The sequence below is a fragment of the Solea senegalensis genome, linkage group LG13 (genome assembly GCF_019176455.1).
Source record: "Solea senegalensis isolate Sse05_10M linkage group LG13, IFAPA_SoseM_1, whole genome shotgun sequence".
NCBI classification, from domain to species: domain Eukaryota; kingdom Metazoa; phylum Chordata; class Actinopteri; order Pleuronectiformes; family Soleidae; genus Solea; species Solea senegalensis.
In genome coordinates, this window is record NC_058033.1 from 15,344,718 (window position 1) to 15,368,996 (window position 24,279).

Sequence of the window (24,279 nt, forward strand, 5' to 3'; positions counted from 1 at the left end):
CGCTTACTGGACGGCACTACAAATGAGAGCTCAGTCAAATGGAGGACAGGGTTTCTCTTCTAATGCTTTTTGAGTTCCTGCCAGCTTTAAATGTGCTGATCAGCTGCTGACTCGTCATCTCAGGGGGAAATGGAGAGTAAGCACTTGAGGATTTTATTTATGTTTTAATAATAAATAAATCTTGTTTTCCCTGAAGTCACAAGGCCAGCTGGAATTTCACCATTTGTATTCAATGACGTTATTGACAGACAATGTGTTTCAAATGTGTTGCAACAGTGTGGATGTTTGTGGTGATGTGGTGAGTGTTTTCACATGTGCACAAGGACACAACGTCTCAGTTTAGGGCCATACCTTCCAGAAACACAACCGTTTGAATATTTCTGAGTGAAATGACTGAGCTTTGTGACAGTTTTGTAAGGAGATCACTGCCCTACATCCAAAGTCCATTGAGAAATTGGACTTTGGTGGACAGCATACAGGGGTTGGTGTTCCACTGCTGCCTCCATCAGTTGGTTCAAAAGTGTTCAAAGAGACACAAAAATACTCAGTGAAGCAGAAGTAGACTAGCAGCTCCTGTGTCCACATGAGCAAAAAACCTTTGGTTTGCGGAGTAAGTGACACAAACTTAATTTTCCTAATTTAAAAAGTCTGTCTAGGGCCAACACGGTTGGTGTAGTGGTGCAAAGTGCAGCAAGAAGACCTGGGTTCGCAACATGCAATAAGGGGATTAGGTAAATTAGACACTCTAACTTGACCATAGGTGTGACAGTGGATGGTTGTTTGTCTCTGTATGTTGCCCTGTGATGGACGGGTGATCTGTCCAGGGTGTACCCCACCTTTCGCCCTATGTCAGCTGAGATAGGCCTCTTTGGCTGGGGGTCCAAGTGGGATTGGGGTACAACAATGCAGCGCTGGCAACTTTTTTGGTGAGATTTGGCGAGCGTGACCAACATTTTGCCACACATGCAGCCACATAAGACGGCGGCGGGGGTGTGTACATTATAATAATTCAGCGTCCTGCTGGAGATGGACATTCTGTACAGCATTTTATTATGGGGGTGCCGGGGGTCCTCTCCCTGAAAATTGTGGATTATGTGATGTACTGTATATATACTGTACACTATACTGTACATCCTGACTTGTAGGGTCTTCACAAGTAAACCTGAGCTGAGCATTCAGCTTACAGTGATCAACAAAGCAACGTTGGGGCTTAGCTGCTCCCACATTATAACCGTAAATACTGTAGATACCTGCCTATGGCATGTAAAGTTTAAGAGCATAAATACTCCATACACTGAGAACAAGACTTTGAAATCAACTCACGACCATCATATAAGATATTTAAGAAAAACTTTATTCGTGACTTATAAACAAAACACATTACCAGCTGGATTAAATCAAAAGAATCACTATTATCACCTTTTACAATGATGAACAGGGTGTACAAAAAAACTTATTAACAGGTCTGCACTGTCTCAGTCGACTGGCACGTGTCACTTGATGCCACATCCAACGACTGAAGAACATTCACTATACACAAGCAGAGGATACATCAACTTGATTTTTTAACACCATTTTATTTATTTTTGACGTTTTTTTTTTCTTCTTTTTTTTGCTTTTTGTTTCTCTACTGGGCAAATAATAGCTATGGAGGGTGAGGAAATGGTTTTATTTCACAACAGTGTTGGGTTTTGAGCGCGGTCTCGAAGCGTAACACAAGTTGAAGAGTCGATTCTTTTTACAATGCAAAAGTACGGAGGCTAAAAACAAAGGCATCTCTTAGCATTATAACACAATAGCATTATGTACTGTATATCTAGAAGTTTAAACTGGTTTCTCAACAGGATAAAAAAAGTGTGATTCTTTAAGGTTTTTCCACATATTACTGTTTGCAATGTTTGTATGCACGTAGTACTTTTGTACGAGTGATCGTCTGGTCGTCCGATGCGTGTCGTCTTTTGAGAATGTGTATCAGAGGTATATGTACTTCATTACGCATTTCCCGGTGGAAAAACATATCTATGTATATTTATATATATATATATTATCCATATAGTATATGTTTCCTTTGCTTATAACATGCAAACAGCCACTTGTTGATCTGACAGCACAGAAGTACACCTGAAGGACAGGGAGGAGGAAAGGAACATGTGCATGGGTGGGACTGAGCCTGACAGCAACACCTATACACCCCCAAATGTGATCAAAAAAAAAAAACATAGAAACACCGCGGTGGGATTTCATGACACTTTGATGCTGTTCCACCATCCACTGGTCGCTGTACACGTCTCAAAACACACAAAGCCTCTTATGTCAGATCTGGCTCTTGGCATGTCACTGCCTATAAAGTTGATTTGGCCAACACGGCTACTTTTTGACACATCACTTTACAGTAATTAAGCAAAAATAATGTTTAGTTTATGATCTTGGCAGCTTTTATTATACCGTATACTGTATGTATATATATCACGCTGCCAAGTCAATCCCCAACCCCACCCCCTTTCTCACTGCTACTGAGCTCCACTACACTTTCTATTAAGACTGTACAATATTTAGAAAACATTGGCGCTGGTTTTGGTTTTTTTTTGGATCAAATTCAGTGAAATTAACAGCTAAGGTATTTTTTTAATTTTAATTTTATCAGACTTTCAGAATGATAATGGTATCAGTAGGAATGCAACAAAACCACAAACAGTGGTATTGAGGTATTCCACTTAAGTATTTATTTATTCCAAGTAGTATCATCGTTACAACAACATTATTGCATATTGCATGTTTTCCCAATATTGTGCAGCCCTTCATTCTATAAGTGTGTGGTTTTCATTGAACCTGCCTCCCTAATGGCCGACAGGAATAGGCCTGAAAAAAGCAGGTCTAAATTGCCAAATTCAACTACCGTGACTGTTCTTTTTTTTTTGTGAGTTTTCTGACTGTTCTTCCTCCCTCTTCATCATGTCTCATTCTATCCAGCAGAGATTTGGCTTACTTGTCAGGTGAAACACAAAGGAAATCAATGTGAAAGATGGCATAGCTGTCAACAACAAGGAATCAAAAATACACACTCTGGCTGAAGCTTGGTCCAAACGACAAAAGATGTGTGTTTGCGTGTGTGTGTGTGTGTGTGTTTACTATATAGGCAAATACACAAAAGTTGCTGTGTCGCAACTGCACAGTTCACTGAGGGACTGATTTCAGGGGGATGATGTCCAACCATTTTGACGATGGCAACAAACTGGGAGTAGAGGGAGGAGATGGCACTGAAGCAGTGGAGGCTGTGGTGCAGAGCTTGAAGAATGACTATTTAACATTCATAGATGTAGAGAAGAAGAGGGGTCAGGCTTTAACAGAAATTAAGCAAAAAAAAAAGCAATGTTCCTGTATTTTAGCCATATAATACACTCCCAGATTAAGGGTGTTGCTAGCCTTCAGTCCTGGATTTGGTGTGTGCATTCTTTTGGGATACTTTGTGTGTTCACGTTGTATGTATGTGTGTTTGTGTGTGTGAGTAAGAGGAAGTCCTATTTGCGTACAAAGATGTTTGTGTCGGTAGTGTGTGTCAGATTGGGTGTTCTGATACACAGTGGGATTAAGGCCCCGTCGACCTGTGCCATATTCCAAGAGAGGAGAGTCAAGGTCAGGGGCCGGGCGCATCAGCTGCACGCAGGTTCCCTTGTTCTATCCATAGTTAGCCACTAATCCTGACTCGTGCATTTGCTAAAAATAGAAGCAGCAGCAGCAGCAGCACCACAAAAAAATAAAAGTTTTACAACATAACCTCGAGTAACAACTAAGTAAGCAAGCAAGAAAGCAGGTGCAAATGATACAAAGTTACACAATTGCACTCACTAACAGTAAAGCAGGATTAATTTCTTCACACAGCATATTTTGTCTATATTTTGATTTTGTCTGTTTGTGTCCATTTTCTACACACGACTGACCTCTCTTGACTGCCTCTATGTTTATCTAGTGGTCCACCATGTTTGCGTGTTTCATTCTGCCAACGTTGTAAATCGAGGACAGTTCTTAATTGCAGCTGCACTCAAGCTACATCATCGTGTGATAACAAATCTAACTTTATAAGTGGTAGTGCATAGAGGTTCAATTGCTGCCTGGAAGTGTGAGATTCCCAAAAACGCAATGCTGTGCTTTGATATAGTTAGCAGTGACGCTAGCTTTAACATGACGTGTAGAAAATTGACAAAAACATGCAAACACGGTCCCGTAAGTGTCCAATTTTGATTCTTTTTACCAATCATAATTTGAATCTGCCAGAAATCAAAGAAGTTCGCACCAATCGGCAAGGTAGCGCTCCTGCGGATTATCTACTCGTCCTAAATCTTAATGTAGCTACAGTCATAAAAGTCCCCCCTTACTTTACACTGCACAGTCGAACTTGCTAACTGCAAATTAACTAGCAGTCGCAAAGTCGCTTCTTTTTATACATTAACTTGGGAAAAAACTTAGTTGGTGTAACCCAGTCCAGGTCCAAAACCTCTGAAATGTGCTATGTTACACTGAAACAGAGCTCTTCATTCCATCACCCACCTTGTTCTCTTAAAGGTGCTTATCTCGTGGTACGTGTACTGTACGTTGTTACTTTTTAATTTTTTGTTCCTTTTTCTTATAAAAGACCACACGGCCTCCATAACACTAAAAACAAATGGCTATTTCATTTTACTAATTCACCTCCAAATCAGTGAGTCAAAAAGTAAGGGGCCTGCATAAAGACAGCTGACAAAGGTGTCTCAGTATGCAAAGCAGGAATCACAGCAGGGCTATTCAAATCCAATCAATTGCTTGCTGTTTTGAGGTCTATCTGCTAAGGACATTTGTGTTCCATAAACTTTGGCCAAAGTTAAGGGCCAAATGAGCCAATAAACTCGGCTTGCATGGTGAGGGGGCCTGGTCTAATGAGGGTATGGCCGCTGTACAATGTCTATGCAAATATGGTGCAAAGAGGCTCATAAGCATTTAGATAATTTTTCAGGGCTCTTAAATTGGGATGATAGTTTGTTACTCGCTCTGTTTTCAAGTCACCCCTTCTCCTCTACTCGTCATCCTTCCCCTTCTCCTTCTTGTCCTTCTTGTCCTTCTTCTTCTTTTTCTTCTTCTTGGCCTCATCTTTTTTGCCAAAGCTTATGAATTCACCCTTGTCATCCACAGGGCCCTGATCATGGCGGATAGAAATGATGGCTGGGGAACCGGGGATGATGAAGGCTTCCGGGGGAATCTCTCCAGGCTTCAGGGGCTGGGGGGGACCATAGCTTTGTCCAGCACCGTATCTGAAGTGCCAGCTGTTGCTGTCGACTCCAGCACCAACTGGGGGTGAAAGCTCTCCACCACCCTCTCCATCTATAGAGGTAAGAAGAGGACAGGACATGAAGTCGTGTTAAATATGGCTAATGATTACAATTATTCACTTGGCAAATGTAAACACACAACTCCTAAAAGAAGAATAGCTATTTGATTATCTGTTGAGCGCTTGATGAGGAAATTGGTGCCACTTCTCAAATATGCTCCATGCAGCTTTCAGAGCGAGAGGATTGCTCTGCATCCCGCACTATGACTGGGCTCCCATGAGCTCAGGGGTCTTGTGAGCAGCAATGTGGGGTCACAGACACCAGCACTGACTGATACTATTCCACCCTGCCTGCCAGCCACGCCCACCTTATCAGCCAACTCAGCTCACCTGTGTACCACTACTCTCCCACTCATCAAGCACCAGAATATAAGCCTGTGCAGTGTTTTCACTCCTTGCCAGAGTGTTCTTTGCACTTGTGATGCCAGATTCTTATTCTGCCTTCTATCTACGTCCCGGTAAACTTACCTGCCTTCTGGCCCTTTTGGAAATTGTTTGTTATCCTGCCTGCCCCCAAACGGTACTGTTGAACTGAGCTCACCTGCCTGTGTGCTACATTTGGGTCCAAACACCACCCGTTACACATCATTCTGTAGCACCCCATTGTCAATTGGATAACTTCTTAACCATAGATCTCTAACCATAGAGCTAAATTCAGAGGTGGCAGGATCTAAACCTTCAACCCGTCTCCTTGACCCCAAGTAAGTTCTACCATATTTGCCAACGGCTAATTACCGTCCTGTATCTAACCTCCCATTTATTTCTAAAATCCTTGATAAAGCTGTAACAAATGATGGGATTATTTGTACAGCAATGATTTGTTTTGAGAAAACATAGTACCAATGACTTTCTTTTGGTCTCAGACAATGGCCTTGTATCTATACTGGTACTGACCAGAACATTTTATTACAAATAATGTAGCATGTTACTGGGACCAAAGGAACTGCTACTATTTAAGAAACAAAACAAAACAAAACACAATCTAAACCTCCGTTGTTATGCAGACGACACGCAGTTGTACATTTCCATGAAGTCGTATGACATTGATCAAGTTATAAAGCTCTAGGAATGTCTCACACAACTTTCAAGTTGTGCTCCTTAGGCAACTCCTACCTGAACACCTAGTCACCCTGGATGGCATTACATTACAATGGCCACCAGTTCTACTGTAAGGAACCTTGGAGTTGCAATTGACCCAGATATGTCATTCAGCTATCACATACAACAAGTCTGTAAATTAGCCTTCTTCCACCTGTGCAACACAACAAAAAGCTGACACATCCTGTCATTAAAGGATGGTGAAAAGCTGGTTCATGTACACTAGATTGTCTGAGGAGTCTTCAGTTGGTTCAGAATGCAGCAGCACAGGTACTGACAGGAACCAGGAAAAGAGATCACATCACTCCAGTGCTGAGCTCTTTACACTGGTTCCCTGTGAAATTTAGAACAGAATTTAAAATCCTCCTCGCATATAAAGCACTTAGTGATCAGGCTCCGTCACATTCCAAAGACATGATTCTTCATTACCATCCAAATTGACCACTCCGGTCAGAAAATGGAGGCCTGCAACAGTAGACGGGTAACAAGCTCCTCTCCTGTGGAGCCAGCTTTCCTCTTTCATAAAGCCTATAGTTAGGGCTGGTTCTAGTGAACTCTGAACCATTCAAAACAAAAAATGTCAACATCAAATTATCTGAAAAGTGGCATGGGGAAATCTTTCATGGTTCTATACCATAGAGCACAGCAGAAACGCACAAATCTGCAGCTTCAGCTATGGAACTAACGGTGTCAGCATCACACATAAGCCTCTGTCATCACATTTGTCACTTTCGGCAGAGATGGACAGAAAGATTACTCACACACTAAAAATGATGTCCACCTCCAGTGTAAAAAAAATAAAAAATACAACATTTATTGACAATTAAACTCATTGGCAACTAGCTTGTCATTAATTTTTTTTTTTTTTGTGTTGTGTCGACAAACATAACCTCTTTTTGCTTAAGGTTCTCGTACCATCAGAATCCACCACATAGAAGGTTCATGGATGTTGTGAAGGAGGACATGTGGGAGGTTGGTGTAACACAAAATGATCCGCTGTGGCGACCCCTAAAAGGAGAAGCCGAAAGAAGAAGAAGAAGAAAAAAGAAGGATTGCTGTACACATTAAATTTGTGACAGATTTTCGAGGGGGCAGAAGCAGCTCTTTTCGCGATATACAGGACGGGTCACATTTGAACTAATCCAAACAATGTCAGTGTTGGCCCTGTACACACCGGTGACCTCATTAAGTCACCTGCCAAGTTTGACGCCTGTCAAGTGACCCACTGGACAGTTGAGTGAGGAAGAGTCAGCAGACAAAAATATTCCTTGCATTTTATAGATAGATAATTTACACTTAGCAACTAGCCTGGGACCAGATTATTGGTCTGAAAATGTTGAAAAACACCCCACAAGAAAACTGCATCTAACTTGTTTTGTTTGAACCGTTCAAAAACACAGAACAAGGCAAGACAGCCCTTCTTGCCACTTACTGCGTTAATCTGACGCACACATGTGAGAAATAATCCAAATGAAGTGACATTGTGTTGATAAATAGCCTGACAGTGGAGCAATATAGCCACAGGGAGTAGATATTTTCAGGACAATGGTTCACAGTAGGGAATGTTGGACATTACTAACCCTCACTAACCCCCTATGTGCAGCACATTTTCTATCACACACCCTTTACACCCATTCACACACTGCCAGCACAGCAGTCAGGAAATAATGTGGGATTAATCGTCTTGCCCACGGACACATCTGCATGTATACTAGCAGAGCCGAGCATTGAACCCATCACCTTTGGTGTTCAAAGATGACTCGTGCTACAGTCGCCCCCCCCCCAATCCCTACACACGACTGGAAGATTGGAAGCCAGAGACAATGATGGACATGACGGAAAGAACCCAAGTTGGAAGCAAATACAGTGAAATGATTCAGAGAGAATATGATCTATAAATCGACAAATAATGTAAAGGGGAAAGCAAGACGGCATTTACAGTAAGGTCTAAGGTTTGTGAGGATGTTAGATGAGAGGAGGAGTGAGAAGGAGAGATGGGGGTGGGTGGGTTTTGAAGACACGGTGCTCTCAGGCCCACACCAGTTCCTGCTGCGTTGACCTACTTTCAGTCTGGATTTTATTTAGATCAAACACAAGCCATTTTTAAAAGCTCCTATTAGATTTTTTTTGATTTCAATAATGACACTGTGGTTCAGCAATTGTCTTATAGGGAAGAGAATTATATACAGTATATATATATATATATATATATATATATATATATATATATATATGTATAAAAAAAGAAATGCATATCTTCCCTCCGAGTCCTCACAGTGAACTCATTGAGCATAAGAACAATTATATGAAGGTAGTGTAATGGACACCACACACTTGTCAAGAGATAAAGTAGCTCTGCATTGACCACATCCAACTGATTGCTGTTACATATTACTGAGACATGACTCACTGTAAATTGATTATATACCGTATGGTGAAGGACACTGTGAGAAAGAAATTGATATTTGTCAAGGAAATCTAAAAAAAAAAAAAGGAAAGAGAAATAAATAGATAATTGACTTCCTTAATCGTTGTCGGCAGATGTTACAATTACCATAATGTTATTAATGAAGGCAGTGGTCCAAAGCCATAATGCTCGAGTGTTTCTGAGGATTATGACATCTGGTGGTATAGTCTGTCTGAATTTAATCTGGGTATTAAACCCAGGAAGAGGTTGCCGTGCACTATTGCTATTAATAATTAGGAAAATGGGAAAACAGCCTTTCATTTGATGAAACGGAACAGGAAGTGGGTGAGTTAAAGTTAAAGTTAAAGGAAATGGACAGACGTCTATGAGGCAGAATGAGGATGAGCTTGTTGGTGCAGTGCATTTCACTGCTGTAAACAATGCACCTCCATTTTATAGAGCTCACATATTATTTCCAGTTCCCTGATGACATTATTTGGACACTCAGTTATTATGTCTGATGGAATATGGGATATTTCATGGGCACAACATAGAAGTGGTGCAAAAGGGAAAACAAGGAAGGTTTTATAGATATTGGTCAGTCATTTCTGAGATGATATTCATTTCATTTTATTTCACTGCTGGAAAGATGAATGTTTCTGTGGATGAAAGCCAATTTGCTGCCCTGCAAAATGGCTGTATTAGCATAGAGCTCCAGTAGCTGACATCATACAACTAACAGTAACGCCCCCCTGGCAGTATACGATGCTGTTCCCCTCTATAGATGTACAGTATATACTAGACAAAACATAAATCAACCAATATATCGCACAACTCCTCTCTTCGCCGGCTGTTTTCATGATAAAAGTGAAGATTGCAGTTCTTGGGTTCTGTCCAGATCCTCTCTGGGACGCAGATGCAGATGACTGGAAACTTAAGTTTGCAAACTGCTGACTCTACAACACCAAAGATCCGAAAAGTTGGTATCACTTATTGTCTGACAGTGGAGCAATATGGCTATAGGGAGTATTTATTTCACACAAGTGATATCAACTTTTCTGACTGACACCAGCGTCACAAAATAACACGTTTGACCCGACTGATGGAGGCAGCAGTGGATCAACAACTCCTGTGCACTGTAAAAAAATCAATGACTTTTCTTGATGGACTTTGATGCGGGGAGAAGAGCAGTTTACATCAGCATCAGGTTCCTGTCAGAAAAGGCTGTCTCATGGTGAGATAAATAGTGCAGCAGATGATTTGTGATACAAGCCACCACATTTGGCAGGACTAATGCCTCAGCTAAGACCTACCTTTTCAGAAAAGCCTGTTAGCCATCTCAAAATGCAATATGGTGGGCATTTTATTTAAGACGGTTGTCACGTCAAATGTCTATTTCGGGTAGAACTTCAATGGCTGGACATGTGTCAAGAACCAGTGAATGTGTCACTAATTTGATTTGTCATCCAAATACATCTAGTTTGATACCTAGTTCATTGACACATGTACAGCCATTGAAGTTCGACCCTTAAAAAGGCAGTTGACGTGTGACCAGTCTTTCAGTGCCCTCACCATATCAAGAACAAGTAATGACCTGATGGACTGACCTTGATCAAATTACATCCTCTGCTCTTTTAAGCCTGCATCTTGGAGAGTCCCCAAAACACTGGTCACCACATTGTCTGGACAAAACTTCACAATTCTGTAGGCTAGAAATCCAGAAGCTCAGTCTCAGCATTACATTATACCTCCAATATGATATCTGTCCTCTTGGACATCATATTCTTCAAATGTAGGTTGCCTGAGCCTTTAAATGGTCACTCAGTCTGATGTCATCAGTATACCTCACCACTCCTCTCCCCACCGTAGCGCCTCCTGGTGCGGGCACTAGTCCGGGCACATGCGGTTGCGTACATTCAACCGCAGAAGAAGAAGAACTACTCTCGTTGTAGCTGCTGAGATGCAGAGCATCCACCGTGCCAGAGGGGGAGCTGCGTAACTGAGAGCTGAATTTGAGGGGAACCTCAAGCCACTCCGGAACCAGAGACAATGTCAGGAGTATCTTTAATGGGCTAAGGAGAAAGTGGTCCAAAATCATCTTCTCGGATGAAAGTCAAATTGACATTTTTCATTTAGAAATCAAGAGTCTGGAGAAAGAGTGGAGAGTCACAGAATCTGCTTGAAGTCCAGTGTGAACCCTGACCGCGTCAGTGATGATTTGAGGAGCCGTGCAATCTGCTGGTGTTGGTCTGCTGTGTTTTACGAAGTCAATGCAGCTGTCTACCGGGGGATTTTAGAGCACGTTGTGCTTCCGTCTGCTGACAAGCTTCGTGGAGATGCTGATTTCATTTTCCAGTCGGATTTTGGCACCTGCCCAAGTGTCAAGAGGAAGGTGAGAGACACCAGACCCAACCATGCAGACGAGCTGAAGGCCACTATCGAAGCAACCTGGGATCACCTCCATGCCGTGCCGCATTGATGCAGTAATTCATTCAAAAAGAAGCCCGACCAAGTACTGAGTGCATACACATGAACATACGCTTCAGGGCCGACATTTATGGATTAGAAATCTAAGAAATCTAAGAAATTAGAAAAACCTTTTTTTTTTTTTCATTGGTCATTGAAATTTTCTGATATACTGAACGTTGGGTTTTCACTAGCTCTAAGTTTCACTTTTTGATTTGAATTACTGAAGTAAATGACCTTTTCCACAATATTCTCATTTATTGAGATGCACCTGTACAGGCAACGCTGAAACCTAATGCATGGCATATTTGATTTTACCATGCGTGCACCTGCTGGTGACGCACTGAATTGCATGTCTACCATGTGGTTGTGTGGTGTTTAAGTAGGTGAATATTGTCTCATATTTAGTCTCCTCATTTTTGTATTGAGCTGAGACATCCCTGTCTGTCTGTCTGTCTGTCTGTCTGTGAAAAATGAATTCATAAGGAGGTTGTGTCAGGAGCACGTGCAGCTATAAAGAGCCTTTGCTTCCTATGTGCTACCATCTCTCAGACACAGTGTTTGTAACTCTGACGCTGTCTCTGCAATGGATTATGGTAGCCGCCTGTGAGCGGTACATTGTTACTCCTTGGGCGGAGGTTGCCATGGCACCTGATGTAGATGCTCTGGGTGTTTGAAGCCTCATTTCGCTGTAATCTGATGTCCTATATTTTCAAAATAGGTCTGTGCTATTTCCTGTCTAGTCTGAGATTCAGTTCCATCTAAAATGAATCCCCCTGGTGATTTGTAGCACATGCACAAATCTGTCAGTTGCGTCACGCACTGTGTGATTTAAATGCTGCACGTATTGTGCATGAGACCCACAACACTTTTCCTTCAGTATTTCCTCTAAATTACATAACGCGTTTTTTCTTTTTTAAGTTCCTATTTCCCTGTTCTGCCTCAGCTCCACACTCCTTAGTTTTTGTGTGTGTGTGTGTGTGGCTAAATCTTCCATTCAGAGATATGACCGGTTTCCATGGAAACTGCCTTCGCCCACTCCCTGCTGATGGAGGGCGCGGCTGCTGCAGCAATCTCTCAGTTAGACAGTGTTGCCAGGCAACAGGTCACATGGCGTTCCCTAGCAACAACACTACTGCAGGAACAAGCCAATCCTCTTAACCTTTTTTTGTCTCCTCTCTCCCTGAATATCTCCTCTGTTCTTCCTTTTTCCAAAATTGTATTTAATGTTCATGAATCTCTTTTTTTTTTTCTTTCTCCATGACAATATTTTGCATATTTTGACTCGCACTAGCTTGTGTCCCCCTCTGGCTTTAGACTCCTAGTCTGCACCATGGGTCACTTACATAAACGCAGTATTGTGGCGGCTGCCGCATTCAGAAGCATCGCCGCATATCAGACGCATATCAACCCGCAATCCGACACACCGTCTGTGCATCACCGTAGTGACACTCCTGCCAGATGAAATCCTACTGCAACAATGCACCTGTGACAGAACCGCAGCATTCCCTACTTGAAGACAATGCTCAAACAGAGGCAGAACTGTCTGCTCCAAAAAAACAAAAAAAAAACCTGACACAAATTGGAGAACGGTGAAAACGAGTGTCTCGCACAATTCCTCAGCTCTTCTCACAGAGCACAGTCGGTGCCGGCGGAAGACAAGCTGTCACTGACTCACACAGTGATCGACTGTGATGCTACGCGTCACACCCAAGCCTCTACCTGTGTCCTAATTCCTGCAGCCTGACAGAAAAATCAATGAACGGCAGCTGTACTGAAGAACAGGATTACTATGTTGCTAGTTACAGTCAACCAACGCAAAATTCACTCACTGTGGTTTCCCACCTTGGGTGGTGCTACTAAAGGTTCTTAGTCATTGGCTTTGAGTCAGTGTTTGTCTGAATGATCAAGGCCAGCTCTGTTTACAATGACAGTACAGTGATGATACCCAAGAAATAGAGTAACACAGTTGCCAGTTCTGTCGCTTTTGTGAGATCATGGTGTTGGTTCTCTGTAACTCTGCATTAGGCCTAGAGCTTTTAGTGTCGTCTTCTAGTGTCATCTCGGCTGTAAGAACACTATTTCATTTCGAGTTCATGGAGATATTCAAATAAAAATTCTATCTGGATGTATTTGAAGACAGATGTGCCTTCCGTGTTATGGATGCAGTGCATGGATCGTCTCCAGTGTGATGGACACAAGCGAAAGGAAAAACAAGCAAAAGCATCAAAAATCCCCCCGTGGTGTGAAACACTAAAGACAGGGGTGCTTGCTCTCTCACCTACTAAAATCTATGCCCACTTAAGTTTACAAAGAGCATGTTTCTGCTTTATCTCGCCGTCAGACAACCTTTCCGACTGGAAACTGAAGTTTCTGTCACTTTCTAAACCATTACACTCCCCAGTCAAAAGTATTCATAAGATATCATAGATTTATATCGATGCTATGATCTGTTTTTGTCACGCGGCTAAATTCTGTTTTTCCTTATATCCCCAGTGGCAGTGATGACTTCAAAGGGGTGGCCATTTTTTTCCCAAATACAATCCCTTCATATTATCTTTACTTTTATTAAATTGATTATTTGCACATTGATCTGGACAACCTTAATATTACCCAGTCTTTTTATAATCTTTAATCGTCTCCACCTTTCCCCTCCCCGCTATACCACTTCTAATCTTGTTCACAGCCAAGTCACCTCCCACATTGACTACTGCAATAATCTCCCTCACAAATCCCCCCCATATACTTCAACTGGTCCAGAATTCAGCTGCCCACATCATCACCAGAACCCCCATCATTTCACATCACCTCCATCCTACAACAACTCCACTGGCTCCTGGTTAAATTCAGAATCCAGTTCAAAATACTCCTGTACACTTTCAAGTCCATCCACCATCTCAAGTCCTCACACATCGCCACCTCCTCCCGCTCCCTCACATCTTCCACCTCACTGTGCCCTCCGCCCACCTCTCTGCTCCCCATCTCTGGAATTCACTCCCACCACACATCCGGAACTCTGACTCTCTTCCCCTCTTCATATCCAGAGTCAAAACTCATCTGCTCAAAATAGCTTACGCTCTGCAGTTTCACTGTTCCACTTTCTGTTTACTGTGTCTTTCTTCTCTGTAAAGTTTCCTTGGGTGTTTTAAAAAGCGCTTCTGAATAAAATGTATTATTATTATTAGTAGTAGTAGTAGTAATAATAATAATAAAGAAGCTGATACATCATGAGAGCTCCACATTTCCTCACCTGCAGCACTGGAAACAGTGGGCCAGTTCTGGACAAGCATCCCCTGGGCGCCCTGCATCATTGAGGCTTCCTCCATGTGGACCGAACTGAAAGACAGGACACACAAACAAAGTATTCACTACTACTACAGAGACAAGAAAGTGATAATGACCGATTCTATAAAAACATGTGCACTGATGCATGGACATCTGATGTATTTACTGCCACCAGCCGAGTCTAATCTGTGGATAATTTGAGTTTAAGGGGGCATTCACACCAGCCCTCCGGGTTCGTTTAAGGAGGTGTGAATGCGCAACCAAACTCTGAAGCCACACCAAGGAAGCGAACTCTAGTCCCCCTAAAACGTAGGTCTCGGTTCGCTTCAGGTGTTTGAATGTGCAAGAAAAGGAGAGAGACTGGTACTGAACTAGGGATGTGGGTTAGTAGGTGGTGGCGAGCTCATGAGCTGCAGTGCGGCGCGCGTGTCTTAGGGTTAAGTGTTAATGTGAGCCGTCTCCCTGTGTCCGCGTGCGTTATAGGCACTGCCATTCCAGAGAAGGTCGGTGGCAAATTGCAGCGATGATTTACGTCGAGCCATGTCGCGTTAGTTACAGCGACTTCATGACACGATGGCCCTCGCACCACAGAAATGAACACTAATGCCCAATTAAATCAAACTGAGACTTCACTGCTGAGCAAGTAAGCGTTGTTAGCATGAAATTGTGAAAAGCTGCTACAACACAAGTGGGGATACTCATGAGTCCATGATGTTCCAGCTGTCCTCGCATCAAATTAACAAAACACCCCATTACAGATTTGAATGAAACTGTTGTTTATGTTTACTACTACTACTACTACTAATATTATAATAGAGAACTGCTAACTATTGGGGAGGGACAATCTTACAGCAGGATGTTTAGACCTGAAACTATTGACATGTGTTCTTAAGAGCTGAATTAATGAAGTCCTACAGTTTCAGTGTAATAGTTGTTGTAGATAGAAGGGCTGGGAGAAAACACTATATTCAATATTTCACCTTTTGCAATTGTTACCCTTTAAGGGTTTAAAGCAGATACAATAAATCACAATTATATTGGTTGGGATAATCATGACAGGATATTTTTTTTAAATAATTCAATGTCTAATATGTAGTGTCTTTGTCTCGTCTAAGGTCTATTGTATATTTAATTTGTATTTGGTCAAACAATGCAGCCCTAGCTAGAGAAAACAAGAGTGCGTGCATGTACATACAGCAATTCATCATGTATGACAGGAGCCTGCAGTGTGCTGTGCTGTCCGGCCTCGCAGCTTTTGCCCTCATCTCCAGGCAAATACGTACAAGTACACACTGAAACGCACACCTCGCGATCGCAGTACATGTACGCAGACGCCCACATAATCGGAGAAAGGTCACAGACAGCTGATTTGTCCTTCATGCTTCCTGCTTGGAGACTGTAACGCGGGGAGGCAGTGCTCAGAATGATGATGGCCTGTATAATGTTACACTGCAGAGGAGGATGGCTGAGGGGGGCGCTGAGTGCACCTGGCTTTTCCCAAAGGATGAGGATGAGGATGGGGTTAAAACAGATGGTGAGGGGACCTCGAGCAGCCATATCTGGAAAATGACTAATACCCATCTGATAATCTAATATGCTACCCCTTTTTCTGTCATTTATTAATTTAAAGGGCAGTTGGGAGAGGTACTGACTGCTGGGACAAAATAAAAATAAAAATAATTAATGTAAAATACATATGCTTGTTTAAGTGTTAGTATCTTAGAAATATATTTGCTGATTTATTTTTTGTTATTAGATGTCTTTTTGAGACCGTGCCGCCCTCCCACATCAAATTCCATTTGGAAAATTGTAATTATTAAGCAGAAGGTCTACGGCTTTGTGTACTTTTATTTATTATCCTTATTATTGTTACTATTATTATTATCGTTGTTGTTATTTTTACAATCTGTCCAGGATGTACCCTGCCGTTGGCCCTATGTCAGCTGAGATTGGCACAGTGACCCTCATGTGGAGGACAAAGCAGTAGAAGAGGGATGGATGTTTTTATAGAGAGCAGGCATCCAGCACACTCGGGCTCTGACAATTCCTTTAATACGAGTCATTTTCAGTTCAAATGAACATATCAGAACAGCATTTAATCAGCAAACCCAGGCACAGTTTGCTGAAATTTTCTTTATTTACTTTTCTTTATTTTCCTATGATTTGCCTTTTTCATTTTGCAGTTGCTGCTATTGATACATGTGGTATTTATTTGTAATAACTCGTGTTTTGTCAAGACACAGTAAAACCTTTAATTAAACATTCTCAATGCAACATCTTATACTGGATTCATAGCATAGATCATTTGAAGGAGCCATTATGGCTCTCCTCCATGAAATGCATTCAGCCTGAGATCTATTCTGCTTAAGGCTCTTAGTACAGACATGTCCTGCCAGATGTTCTATCCGACCTTTTGAAGTGTTGCCCCAAAATAAAATGATGTAGCATCCCTTTCACGGAAAAATATTGCTGCCAATCCTTACTTTTAGTGTTTAATTTTATGTTTGTACCAAGACGTCAAATCCATAGGACCACTGTATCCTTCAGACTGGTCCTTTACTGTTTTGACGGTGTAATGCGTCGTCGTGTCTTTCGATCAATTTAGTAAATTACTTTCCCAATTGGAGGGAAATAGATGATAAAATATGAGTGGAGACCAGTGTGATTGACAGCTAGTATCATCTACTCGGAGCCTGGTTGCAGGGGACGTCTGTGAACTTCTGGTTTTCCACAAATCTCGAGGCTTCAGAGTTTATTACGTCACTGAAGGAACTACGTCTACTTTATACACAGTCTATGGTTGTAGACCGTGCAAAACAGAACAAATGCAGACATGTAACTTTATTGAGATGATCACAAGACGGCAAGTGCTTACCTTTGCACCCCTGCCCTCAGAGATGCGGAATATCGCCAGTCAGCATTTGGAGCTTTTGGCTAAGCGAGCAAAAGACAAAAACAGGGGGAGAGAGAGAAGAGGGAGGGAGGGAAGAGTGTGAGTTGAGTTTGCTTTCATACAGCGCAGATCCAGGCTGGCTGGGCCATGGCCTCATCTATTAATCATGATGCATATCCCAGCTCTGTATGTAGGAGCACTGCAGTCCACACACACACACACTCACACAAACACATATTAACATCCACATAAGGACTCTCAAAAGGGCAGTGAGTGAAAGCAATATTGATGGAGTTTTCGGACTGACTCTCGCTGTACGGCTCTATAAAGGCGAGAGCTGGGAGATGAATGGCCTATGGAGCCTGTTCATGCAGCCTGTGTACATGTCTGTGAGCAACTGGAGCAAATCTGTTTGTTTTTGATGAAACTGGCCTCTGTGCTTGCGACTGGTAACAGCCCCTTAAATTATTGCTCCTAAAAATAAAGAGCCATTGTTGCTATACGGGGCAGCCACATCCCATAGGGACTGCTTGATGCATTATCACAGTAAGGATTGTGCCTTTAAGTTCAAACAACATGGGATTCTAAGAGGTGCAGAAGTCAATATTTTTAATGAGCTAATCTTCCATTGATTGTGCCTGTTCCTTTCATAGTCATGTTCAACATGAATCGGTATGGCACTTTTACAGTAAATTGATTAAAGGACTGAAGCACCTGCCCAATGACCAATAGGGGCCCATTTTACCTACCTATTTTATATATATATATATATATTTTTTAAATGTGGTCCATAGAAGTAATTCTTGATTAAAAGTGTATTTTAAGGGCTAAAATGTCAATTTAAACATCTTGAGAACACCTATTACACATCTACAAGAGTGTATATATTTTTATATAAAGAAATATGTCAGTAAGCACCCTGAAATGTCACTTGTAGAAACATTTTCTTCATCAATGTGGTCTGTCTTACTTGTAACTTTGTACTTTGTGTGAATATGGTAAATATTCACATTTAGGAAGTTGAAATCAGAGATTGTTGAGATGTTTTTATCCTATATTTAATATAAAAAAAAACTGGTTAACTGGTGAACCATAAATTGGTTAATCTATTACCTAAAACATAAAATCAGGATTATATCTATCAAGAAATGTTTACTAGATGTTTACTGTTTACTAGATCCAAATCCAAGACATGGCAATTGCAATATTAAGGGTTTTTAGTGAAGAGATTTTAGTTGTATGGCTATGCCCAATGGGTAAAGGAAATCCCTGTCACACTCATCCTAGACTTTGCAAAAGTGTGTCGCTTAAGTGTTGTGCAGCGTTCCAGTTGAGTTTTCTTCAACTATTCAACCCCTCACGAATGCACGCACAAGTCAAGCTCACACGCACAGAGAATGAGCAAGAGGGTGCGTCCTGCTCTTGGTGTACATGTGATGACAACCTCAAACAGAAACATGAATCTCTGAATCATCAGAATTCACACAGGAGGCTTGAAAAAAAACAGAACTGACACTAATGCAGTGTGAGTGCTGAGCTAAGTGAGTGAGCGCAAAGTGCTAGTGGGAGCTGAACAAAGAGAGAGAGAGGGAGAGAGAGAACATAAAGGAACATCATCCCACAGATTGGAGGTTTTTTCATATGAACATGTGTTTGCAACTGGATTAAATCAAATTGAATTAAAAAAGTGAATAATGAGTAAAAATGATGATCCATGACCCTCTCAGGTATGCACACACAGACACAAATAGAGAAGTAATGACACACCTCTGGACAGAGTTGCAGCGAGGCATCAGGCATGCTCAGTCTGCGTACAAATCCACTTCCACTGGTGAAGAAGCGGTCAGCACCGCTGCCCCAGGTGCCACTGATGGGACGTCCGGTGTTGTAGAACATGAACGTGTCACTGCCGGAGGTGGCGGTCAGACAGGTCTTGTAGCAGTAAGTCTTTGTCAGGGAGCCGTTCCCCCGCACTTCGATGTAGTGAGGCTCCACTTTGAGGTCCCTACGGAGCACCACGTTGTTATTAGGCTGACCCCCGGCCGCACTGTTGCCTCCTCCGCCTGCACTGACGCTGTTGTTCCCACCATCTGGAGGGGGCTTCTGTGACACACAGCAAGGGGAGCAAGAACCTGGCTGGGTGCAGTATGCGTGACAGCGGACAATAGCCAGCACCACCACAGTGACCAGGAAAACAAAGGTGGTGGCGCTCAAAGCCACAATCAAGTAGAGGGTCACGTTGGAGAACAGCAGTGTGCTGTGAGGTCGCACGATCTTCTTGGGGTCAGGAACCACTTTGGGCGGCACCTCCATGACCGCCACGTTGATGGTGGCAGTGGACGAGAGAGCTGGCTGCCCATGGTCTTTCACCAGGACAGTTAGAGCAAACGAGGTGGAATTGTCCTCCAGGATCCTGCGCGTGGTTCTGATCTCACCGGTGTGTTCATGGACCTTGAACAAGTCCAGGTCAGTGGCCGTCTCCAACATGTACACCATCCAGGCGTTAGGACCGGCATCGGCGTCATAGGCTACTACTTTGGTCACCAAGGCACCAGGCTCTGCATTCTTTTGCACCGTCTCCAACGAGCGCGTGCCGTTGCCAGGAGGGTTGACTATCAGTGGTGCATGGTCATTCTGATCCATTATATAGATGTAGACTGTGGCAACGCGGCTGAGTGGAGGAATGCCCCCATCTTGGGCTTTGACCTGGAAGTGAAACTCCCTTAGAGACTCATAGTCGAAGGCTCGCAGGGCATAAGCCTCCCCGGTATCGGCCTTCACAGACACATAGGAGGTGACAGGGATGCCGTGGTTGTTGTCATTGAGCACTGTGTAGGTAATGCGTGCATTCTCCTTGATGTCTGCGTCTTGAGCTTTCACAGTACACAAAGAGGCCCCAGGGGCATTGTTCTCACCCACGTAGACTGTGTACGAAGTCTGCTCAAATCGTGGTGGGTTGTCATTAACATCAGCCACGTCCACGTGTATGGTCTTCTGGGACGAGAGAGGAGGATTTCCTCCATCTGTGGCACTCAGAGTGACATTGTAGGCATCAACGGTCTCGCGGTCCAGGAAGGCTGAGGTAACCAGAGTGTAGTAATTTCTGAATGACTTGATCTTGAAAGGAAGGCCTGCAGGGATCTCCAGGCTCACCTGCTTGTTGGTGCCAGAGTCTCGATCGGTGACACTAATGAGGGCTACGACCGTGTCTGCACGGGCGTCCTCCCTCACAGGGCTCGATAAGGATGACAACACGATCTGAGGTACATTGTCGTTCACGTCCACCACTTCCACCACTACCTTGCAGTGTGCTGCCACGGCCCCAGGTCCCTTATCCATTGCCTGGATGTACATCTCATAGGAGTTGGTCTCCTCATAGTCAACATTGCTCCTCACTCTTATTTCTCCTGAATTAGTGTCCATGCTGAACATCTGCCTCACTCTCTCTGGAGTATAGCTGCTGAATGAGTAGTAAACCTCCCCATTTGTGCCCTCATCCAGATCAGTGGCATTCAATTTAATGACCAAGGTGTCTTTGGGTGAATTTTCCAGCAGTTTCACCTTGTACACAGAGCTGTCAAACAAGGGAACATTATCATTTGAATCGAGGACACGGATGTTGATTTTAGCAGATCCCGACTTCTCTGGTGTCCCACCATCCACAGCACTTAAAATCAACTGGTGATAAGGTGTCTGCTCCCGATCGAGGGGCTTTTTGAGCACAAGCTCAATGTGCTTTATATTTATGGAGGGTTTGTTGGATACAAGCGCAAAATGGTCATTTGTGCTGAGCTGATACATACGAACTGAATTGGACCCAATGTCTGGGTCCTGGGCTAATTCGATTTGGTAACGAGAGCCTGGTAAAGCAGACTCTGTGATTTCCAGTTGATATTCGTCGCTGGGGAACTGAGGCGCATTATCATTGGTGTCCACTACATCCACCTCGACGTGGTGCACCTCAGTGGGGTTTTCGATCAGCACCTCCAGATTAATGAGACAGGTGCTGGACATATCGCACAGTGCCTCTCTGTCGATCCTGTCGTTGACAAGTAATTTCCCATTTTTGGGATTGACAATCACGTAGCGCTTCCCGCTGTTGGAGGTTATCTTAATTTTTCGAGTGGAGAGCTTGCGAATATCCAGCCCCAAGTCATGCGCCAGATCACCGACCAGTGCCCCATTTTCTAGTTCTTCAGAAATAGAGTATCGCAATTGCCCGAACGAAAGGCCACAAAATAAGGAAAATATCACAAAATAAAAAGGCACATTATTCCCAATCCAGATGCATTTCCCCGTTACAGCCATTGCAAGCTCATAGGATCCGCAGACGCATTAAACGCAGCCTTCCGCCTCTTCAGCTTGCAGTATCTTGCATCCCAGCACCTCATTAAGGAGGACTAATTGATCTCCCGGTGAATGAAACACACGCGTCTCATCCATAGTGTGCACGGGCTGAGGTGGATCCTCTCCAGCGTATCCATATTTCCTTTGTCCTTCCAGTGCGCGCTGCTGACGGGTGTGTTTCTGTGCCGCTGGAGATGTGAAGTCTGTCAAGGCTGTGGAGAGCTTCACTAAAAGGAACGGAAACTACGTTGCATTTCAAAATAAAATCGATAATAGTGCCACATTTTCCTTTACTTGTGTTTGTTGACTAAAAGCAAAGACATCACTTCAGTTCAATATAACAAAGAGCCATGCGTCATGATTTGTTTTTTTTATTAGTTTGATTTCATTAGGACTTTTTTCTTAATCCACATTTTATTCCAACAGCCTTGCAGTCACAAAGCATGTATTATAAACACCCTACTATATATGGGATATTGATGATATATAATAATATACACAGAAATCCGAATATGCACAACATAAAACAGACTTGACAGTATGTATGAGTTCACATAACCCCAGACTTGCCATATATGATCTGCCACAGATGCTGTATAAGTAGCCTTTATGCTATAAAAAAAAGTCCCGCACACGTCTTTCTGCAACGTAAAGATGTTTATTTTGAAAAAAATAACCGGAAGTTTTGAGATTCAATACAGCTAACTCGACCTTGGAGGGGACCGTATCCCACCCTTTAGCGCGCACCCAGACTCCGGCTCTCTCCTCGCCACTGTGGCGCATGCTGTCCTCCTGCCTACATCCCCACCCGCCCCTCTCTCCTCTGATCCCTCCATTTGCAACCTCGGTGTGCACGGTCTGGCAGATAACAGACGACCACCACCACATTACAAAGCATGAAAAACACACAAACAAACAAACAAACAAACAACACAAATACTGTGTGTCTGCAGCACATGATTGAAACCTTTTACAGTGAGGAAATCACAATGTAACCCGGAGATTTGGCTCATGCAGTAATACACATATGGATTATCACACTGTTGCTTAAATAGACAAATGTGTGGAGAACTCAACATCGCCACCTCCGTTATAATGAAGAAACATAAGGGGGGGGGAATATGATCCCAGACATTCACACATGTCATGTTTGCCTTCCTTTGTCTGTGTGCTGATGTATTTTGCCGGTAGCGACTCTGTGGTGCAGAATCACCGCATGGTGAACATATACATTGCAGGGTGTGTGGGGGGGAGAAGCTTCCTTATGTCAGTGATGAACCTCAGATTGTCAGGGCACATCATTGTATTCGTGCTGCCTGCTGTGGTGGACCTTTAAAAGAAGAAGAGAGACATGATATATGGGGTGTATAGAACTGTCCATATATGGGCTGCTATCCTGTGCTGTATGCTGTAAATGATGAGGGTGGCTCTGTTTATTAACATTAGCAACACCCCCCCAATAAATACACTTTCACTGAGCCTGTAATTCCATTTAAAGTATATTACACATACACAAAAATAAAAAGTCCCCACTCATAATGTTTTGTTACATTCTGCCTCCTCATGAGAAATGGGAAATCTCAGTTACCCACAGGTGTGAATGCAACTGTGGATGTGTAACATGTTCACTGTATGTGCACCAAATCGTCATGAGGAGACAGTCTTCGCCCACACATGCTTCTTCTTTTGTTTTTTTCTTTTTTTTTACAAAGCTCACTGGTTTGCAGTTGAAAACGCGTGAACTATCCCTTTTTATCCTGCAGCGTTCTCAGAGGCCTTGTCATCAACATTCTCTAAGTGCTCCCTGAATGGTTTGATGGACATGAAGCTGAACCGTGTACCGCAAAAATTGATGCGCGTCTGCCTCACCATGATTGAATTTTGCAAAAGCTTCTTGTGGGATGCAGCTCTGTTGTACACTAGATGATTTACACTCTCGTCGGCTCAGCTCAACTCAGCTCCTTCCTTTTTTGTCGTGACCTTAATCAAATCTCTGTGCAACAATGGAGATAATAAACACTGCACAAGCTCTGGGGTCGAAAAAAAATGGTTGAAATTGTGTGATTGCTAAATGCATTGTTTTGTGTTTAGGGATTTCAGGAGTCTGGATATCATGGGAGACAGTAGAGTTGAAATTGTTTAGAGTGAAGCTCTTCAGTAACAAGTGAACACAGGAAGCAGATACTGATTTCAGCATCAAGGCTATGATTATTGGCCCTGTGGTTTGTATTTATATTGCACTTTTCTAGTCTTGATGATCACTCGAAGCTGCTTTACGCTATAGTTTTGACATGTGAGTCTCAATTGACAAGAAATTCTCTTGTTTCAATTCACAAGCTTTATTTCAAACTGATGAAAATCATACAACATCATATGACATTAAATGGTTTATTTCACAGTGTCAATAATCCCAATAATCCCAGC

At 42.8% G+C, this 24,279-nt stretch overlaps 1 protein-coding gene across 2 annotated transcripts; it reads right to left on the minus strand.

The window, feature by feature from the left end:
• Window positions 1–1,333: 1,333 nt before the first annotated feature.
• Window positions 1,334–22,071, minus strand: LOC122779614 (protocadherin alpha-C2-like). 2 transcript variants are annotated; one of them, XM_044042131.1, is made up of 5 exons: window positions 19,276–22,071; window positions 17,491–17,549; window positions 14,581–14,666; window positions 7,373–7,465; window positions 5,290–5,352 (listed from the first exon to the last, which is right to left on the minus strand). In XM_044042131.1, the coding sequence occupies exons 1-4, from the start codon at window positions 21,814–21,816 to the stop codon at window positions 7,398–7,400; spliced, it is 2,754 nt and encodes a 917-aa protein (XP_043898066.1). In that variant the 5' UTR covers window positions 21,817–22,071; the 3' UTR covers window positions 5,290–5,352; window positions 7,373–7,397. The 2 variants fall into 2 exon arrangements, with proteins under 2 accessions (XP_043898064.1, XP_043898066.1); XM_044042129.1 differs by lacking the exon at window positions 7,373–7,465 and having other exon boundaries at window positions 1,334–5,352; window positions 19,276–22,070.
• Window positions 22,072–24,279: the final 2,208 nt, after the last annotated feature.